Raw genomic sequence first — 7057 nt, 5'->3', positions numbered from 1 at the left:
AAGATTTGATGGAAGATGAATTGATGACCGTTGAGGATAAAGATGGTGCAGATTTTGTTGTTATTATTCCTCCTCCTGGTCCACCGGGACGAAAGGTATACAATTACAGTGTATACTTGATTGATTTCTATGATAATATTGCATGTTATTAAATTGTTTGAGCCGATAGTGTCTATTTTGATTTATAATTGTAAACTATAGGGTCCTCGCAAATGTGAAATGGCAGTGGAGAGCATTGATAACAAGGTAGCTTTTGGTGTTGTTTTTTATGACGGAGATGGAATGAGTAGAGCGGTTCATGGAGTGCCTCTAGAACCAGGATTTGTTCGTGTTGGGGTGGACGGAAGCATCCAGGACGATGCTTTGGTGCCTGTTCCTGTGGTTGGTGAGATAGAAACCGTCCAGCAAGCCATCGGTTCTCATTTGGCATGGACCAAAGACATGATCATATACACCTCCACTACTGGTTCCGAGGTATATAATTTAATTAAAAACCAAGTGTCATTATTTTTAGGAGGTTGTACAAATTTGCACTAAAGTGAATAATACTGGTTATATGCTTAAATATTTATTTACAGAAAAGAAAAAATGTGCGGATTGTGAGTGAGGTGCAAAGAATGCATAATGCATTTAATTCTGTGAAGCCAAAGGACAATGTGCCTCCTCGCTTTAGGCTTTTGTACAAATTGCATCGACAGTGATGAAGGAAAGTGGAAATTCGATACCGGTTCCATGTGATTTTCAAATCTTTGGAATTGAAAGAACTATATATTTGCTTCATGAGAACATACTTGAATTGCTAGAGTTTAAAATGATTGGACAGTCTGCTATATCAACATACATGGCGTAAGCTTCTTTTTATACTTTTTTAGAATCTGGTCTCATTTTATATAGTAATGATCTATTTACAGAAAATGTAATTTGTATTTTTTTTATTTTTTAGGTATTTGTATTCAGTGTTTCGGGATAGCTCGGGTAGAGATTTGTCATCGATGTTTGCTTTTCTTCATCCGTCCACATACAAGTTGAATGATGAATTTAATGAATATGTTATGCAAAGGCTGAAAGATGGAGTTCTTCGGATGAACTTTATGCCTTATAACTACAAGTATGTCTCTTTTTGTGCGTCCTATTTTAAAATATTGTATGGCCTTGATTAGTCATATAGTTGTTGGTAAATTAATTATAATGTATGTAAAATTGTCGGATATGTATTTTTTAAATTACATTTTGCTCACTTTAATTTGTTTATAATGAAAATAGTTTACATTGGATTTTAATTATGTTTTGGGAATCAGAAATTTTCATCCTTAATCCATTGCCTCATCATCCTCATCCCCAGGACCTTGAAAAGGCTTTAATGCGGTAATTTTTTACTTCAATTTACAATTATATATTGAATGTAATCGGTAATTGACGGATTTGACACTGTATTTTATAATTATAACATTTACAGGGCAGTGAGATCTTATAATGCTCAAGAAGGACGGGCAAACAAGAATCCCAAAATTAAAAACCTTGTTGTGAGTATTTAGTCGATTTTTTTAATTTTTCATTTTTGTAAAATATGGAATTATGATTAATCTTCGATGTCACTAATTGTCAACAATTTATTGGAATGTATAGGGATGCCCTAAACAACCAGGTGGCACAGAATGTGGATATGTGGTCATGCGATATATGAAAGATTTAATTGAGGACCAGGAGATGAAGCTGCTAGACAAGGTATATTTTTTACTTTTCTTAATTCTATGAATATTACTTTTCAGTTGGTTGAGGAATGACATAGGTTTATTTGTGTTCCAGTGGGCCTCCAAGAGTCGCAAGTCTTATACAGAGGAGGACCTTGACATCGTTCGCTATGAGACGCTTGATTATATCCAATCCATCATGTAGTTGTTGGCGACTCTAGCTTGGCGACTGGTACCTATATTACAATCTGAAAAACACCTTTATTTTGGTTACATGTATTCGGATTGTAACTAGTAATTAGAAAAGATTATGGATGAATGTCTAGTACTTCATGTTTGGTGGTTTAGATTTGAAACTATGTAGCTAGTACGGTGGGATGATAATTTGGATGTTTGGAGATTAGGATGTTAATTTGGATGGTTGGAGATTGAATGATAGTTTGGTAAATATTGGAGCTGAATTTGGTTGTTAAATGGCAATTGCTTGGTTTTCTGGCAATTTTTTGTCATCTGTGTTTCTGATTTTTGCATGGATAAAACAGGTGATCAGACATCATTTTATACAAACCAACTGATTTTAAAACAAAGCCATTTATCATCATGTTTTTGACATAAAACTGTTGTTAATGTAATACTATAAACATCTGCTACAAAATAAAAAAATGATGTCTATCAAAGCTTGATACATCAGTTGTAGTTGACCATTGACATCAGTAAAAACCGATGTTAAAGACTACAGCAAAAAAAACTTGAAACAAAAAACTGATGTTATTAAGCATCATAGACATCAGTTTGTCAAAAATAGACATCAGTTACCAATGAAGAACCGATGTCAAAGGTACTATTAACATCGGTTGTTTGATGAAAACTGTTGTTACTGGTACTAGTAACATCAGTTTATTATTTAAATTGAAAGATTTTGCTTAGCTCGCATATATTTAAATTGATAAAAATATCATATTATGATGATATATGAAGATTAGATATGCATGGGAAATTTAATATCAAATATAGAAATCGGTTTTAAACTTGGAACTGATGTTATATGCTCTATTTAACATCAGTTTAAAACCGATGTTAAATGGGGGTCTTTAAAATCACCCACGAAGACATCAGATTTTTACATACATAGACATCGGTTTTTAACCGATGTCTATTGACGTTTTTCTAGTAGTGATTACTGACTATGTGCCCTAAGAACTGAACTTCATGTAGCCAAAACTCACACTTCGAAAATTTAGCATATAACTTTTCCTTCCTCAAAATTTCCAAAGATGTCCTCAAATGCTCTGCATGGTCTTCTTCTGTCTTTGAGTAAATCAAAATATCATCTATAAATACAATAAAAAACTTGTCCAAATATATTCCTTAAAAAACTTGTCCAGAGCTAACCTTTGCCCTTCCTCGTTTTCCTCAGCATTGTATGCTTGGATTTTATGAGACAAGTGGGATATCTCCACAGGAACAACTGCTTCTGCCCCGTAAGCTAGCATAAATGGTGTGGTTCCTGTACTAATTCTACATGTAGTTCTATAAGCCCAGAGTATCGGTAGTACTTGATCCACCTAATTATTCCTAGATTTCTCAATCCTCTTCTTCAGACCATTTAGGATTATACGCTTCACCACTTCCGCTTGCCCATTGGCTTGCGGATATGCTACGGAGGTAAAACGAAACTCAATCTCATTCTCCTCGCAATATTTCTTGAATTCTTCATTATTGAACTGTGTTCCATTATCGGTAACCAGGATACGGGGAATTCCGTATCAGCATATGATATTTTCCCACAGGAATTCTGCAACTTGCTTAGTTGTGATCCTAGCCAAAGGTTTGGCTTCAATCCATTTAGTAAAATAATCTATGGCTACAATTAGGAACTTTCTTTGATCTGTGGCCATGGGAAAAGGTCCAAGTATATCTATTCCCCACATAGCAAAAGGGATGGGAGAATCGATAGAAGTCAGCATCTCAAGTGGTTGTCAAACAACTGGTGTATGCTTCTGACAACGTTCACACCTCTTCACATAGTCCTTGGCATCGACCATCATTTCTGGCCAATAGAAGCCTAAACGGGTTATCTTATGAGCCAGTGCTTTGCCCCCCAAGTGTTGCCCACAGATACCTTCGTGTACTTCTTCAAGAGCCCAACGTGCCTCATCAGGTCTGAGACATCTTAAATAAGGAACCACATAAGATCTTTTGTACAGAATCCCATCAATCAAGGAGTATCTCAATGCCCGAACAGCCAATTTTCGTGCTTCGGTGACATCATTTGGCAACCAACCAGTTTGAATATGTGTCTTAATGGGATCCATCCAAGATGTCCCTAGCCCTATAGGGGCTACAAGCTTAACATCAATGCTCTGTGTTTTCAAAACATGAAAGTAGACACTTCCTGAACTCTTCTCTATCTCCGATGAAGCGAACTTAGATAACGCATCTGCCTTAGCATTTTCCCCCTTGGAATGTGCTCAATATGGCATTCATCAAATTGAGTCATCACAGCCCTTACTAGGCGGACATATTTAGCCATTGTATCATCTCTTGCCTCAAACTCTCCCTAACATGGGATATGTCTAACTTCGAATCCCCATAGTCTTTTAAGTTCTTGACCCTCAGTGTTCCTGCTAGGCCAAGGCCAGCTATCAGGGCTTCATATTCTGCTTCATTATTCATAGTTGGGAAGTCTAGCTTCATAGCATATTCGATCAGGAACCCACCTGGGCTTTGTAAAACTAGCCCAACTCCGCTTGAATTTGTTTTTGATGCCCCATCAAAATAAAGAACCCAATATTCCTTCTTCTTAACTTCATTTTCTTTGTCTCCCTTATCATCTTCTGTGCCTTAAGGTATAATATCTTCCTGCCCCCCGACTTCTTGGTTGGGTATGGTACATTCCACCATGAAGTCAGCCAATGCCTGGGCTTTTATTGTCGTTCATGGCTTGTACTTGATGTCGAATTCTCCCAATTCTATTGCCCATTTAATTAGCCTCCCACTAGCTTTGGGACTATGAATGATGTTTCTCAACGGCTGATTTGTTAGCAATTCAATTTTATGAGCCTGAAAGTAAGGACACAACTTCCTTGAAGCCATCACCAAGGCTAAAGCAAACTTCTCAATATTTGAATAATTCAACTCAGCTCCCGCAGAATTTTACTAAAATAATATACGGGTTTCTGGACCTTAAGCTCCTCCTTGACCAATACAGCACTCAAGGCATTTTCCGAAACGGCCAAGTATAAGTATAAAGTTTCATTCAGAGCTAGTTTGGCCAACAACGGGGCTTGAACCATATATTTCATTAATTCTTCAAATGCCTCTTGACTTTCCTTAGTCCATACAAAATCTTTAACCTTTTTCAAGGATTTAAAGAATGGCAAGCACTTGTCTCCAGATTTGGAGATGAAACGTCCTAGAGCTGCAACTCTTCCAGTGAGTTTCTGAACGTCCTTTATGGAACGTGATGGTTCCATATCCAGGATAGCCTTTATTTTATCAGGATTAGCCTCGATTCCCCTCTTGGAGACCATCAGACCTAAAAACTTCCCAGATCCTACTCCGAAAGCACACTTTGCAGGATTTAGCATCATTTTATGTTATCTCAATACCTCAAAAGCTTCCCTCAAATGGGTTATGTGATCAGCTCTTAACAAACTCTTGACTAACATGTCATCAACATAAACTTCCATATTTTTGCCAATAAGGTCCATGAAAATCTTATTACCAACCTTTGATAGGTGGCTCCTGCATTCTTGAGACCAAACGTCATAACAATATAACAAAAAACACCAAAGTCAGTGATGAATGATACCTTAGGGATGTCATCCTTATGCATCTTGATCTAATTTTATCCACTAAATCCATCCATGAATCTCAGCATCTCATCACCTGCAATAAATAATCCTTTGGGCATGCATCATTTAGATCGGTGAAGTCCACGCACATTTTCCATTTTCCATTAGCCTTCTTTACCATTATAAGGTTTACTAACCATTCCACAAATTGTATCTATTCAATGAAACCAGCCCCTAAGAGCTTATCTACTTCTTATTTAATAGCTTCTTTCCTTTCTAGAGCAAGCTTCTTTTCTTTTGCTTCACAGTCTTTCGATTTGGATCCATATTCAGCTTGTGAGTGATCAGTTCCGGGTCTATGCCAGGCATATCAGCTGCTGACCATGCAAACACATCACTATTTTCTAGTAAAACCTTCACCAACTTCCCTCTAAGGGTCTCCTCTAGTGATGCTCCAATGAAAGTTACTTTCTCAGGATCCTCGGGAGCCAAAGGAATTGGAATCAAGTCTTCTGCTGGCTTCCCTCTTCTCTCATAATTCTCACGGATATCCAGATCTTCAATAGGCAAGACCTGCCCCCCAACTCCATCAGCCCTAAGAGAGGCCACATAACAACTCCTTGCCATATTTTGATCTCCTCTCTCTTCTCCAATCCCATTCCAGGTGGGAAACTTCATCACAGAATGGTAGGAAGAAGGGACTGCCTTGAAAGCATGTATTCCCGTTCTTCCCATGATTGCATTGTAAGTTGATCCAGCCTTTAACACTACAAAGTCTAACATCTGTGTTGCTTGTCTTGGTTCTTGACCTATGGTCATTGGCAACTTAATTATCCCTTCAACGGGGCACTCCATTCCCGCGAATCCATATATCGGCATATCGGTCGGGGTTAATTGAGAATTATTGCAACACATCCTTAAAAAGGTATCATGGAGCAAAATGTCCACCGAGGCATCATTATATACAAGGACCCTCTTCACCGGGCTATTCCCTATTATCGGTGTTATAACCAGCGGATCATCATGAGGATATTTCACACCCTCCAAGTCAATATCATCAAATGCCATTGTCACTCCTGTCCTAGCCCTCTTCGGGGCTTCCCAACGATATGCATAACTTCTCTAGTATGTACTTTCCTTGAGTTTTTGGATGAACCAGCAGCAGTTGGTCCTCCGAAAATTGTATTTATCACAGGCCCTCGGGGTCGTGGTCCTCCGAAAATTGTATTTATCACCGGTCCCCTGGGCTGGGGATTTCGCCCTTGATCGTATTGATCCCTCCTACATTTATCGAAATTCTTTCTTCCATGGTTATTCCTATCTCCTCCATCTCCAGTATACTTGCTCAACCTTCCTTACAGGCTTAAGTTGGTATGTTGGACTCAAGTTATTGGTATTTTTGATGTGTTTTTGTGTTATTGCATTGCAGGTAGTAGTTGGAGGAAGAAAGAAGCTTTTCAAAGAAATATGCTAAAAAGGAGCCAAGAATCTGAAGTCAAGGCCATTCCCAAATTGTAGAGGATCTCGAGAGCTTCGCGTGGACTACTTCTTCATCAAATTCTGATGAGT

General features: G+C 38.0%; 1 protein-coding gene across 1 annotated transcript; it reads left to right on the top strand.

The window, feature by feature from the left end:
- The first annotated feature begins 700 nt into the window (after positions 1 to 700).
- LOC141718830 (uncharacterized) lies at positions 701 to 1784 on the top strand. The gene is made up of 6 exons (XM_074521208.1): positions 701 to 846; positions 944 to 1108; positions 1264 to 1365; positions 1457 to 1523; positions 1627 to 1725; positions 1770 to 1784. Exons 1-6 carry the CDS (start codon positions 701 to 703, stop codon positions 1782 to 1784), a joined length of 594 nt encoding a protein of 197 aa, XP_074377309.1.
- The last annotated feature ends 5273 nt before the right edge of the window (positions 1785 to 7057 follow it).

Source organism: Apium graveolens, chromosome 4 (assembly GCF_009905375.1).
Source record: "Apium graveolens cultivar Ventura chromosome 4, ASM990537v1, whole genome shotgun sequence".
Taxonomy (NCBI): Eukaryota; Viridiplantae; Streptophyta; class Magnoliopsida; order Apiales; family Apiaceae; genus Apium; species Apium graveolens.
Note: the sequence above shows the minus strand (reverse complement) of the source record. Positions and strands in the feature narration are given on the sequence as shown.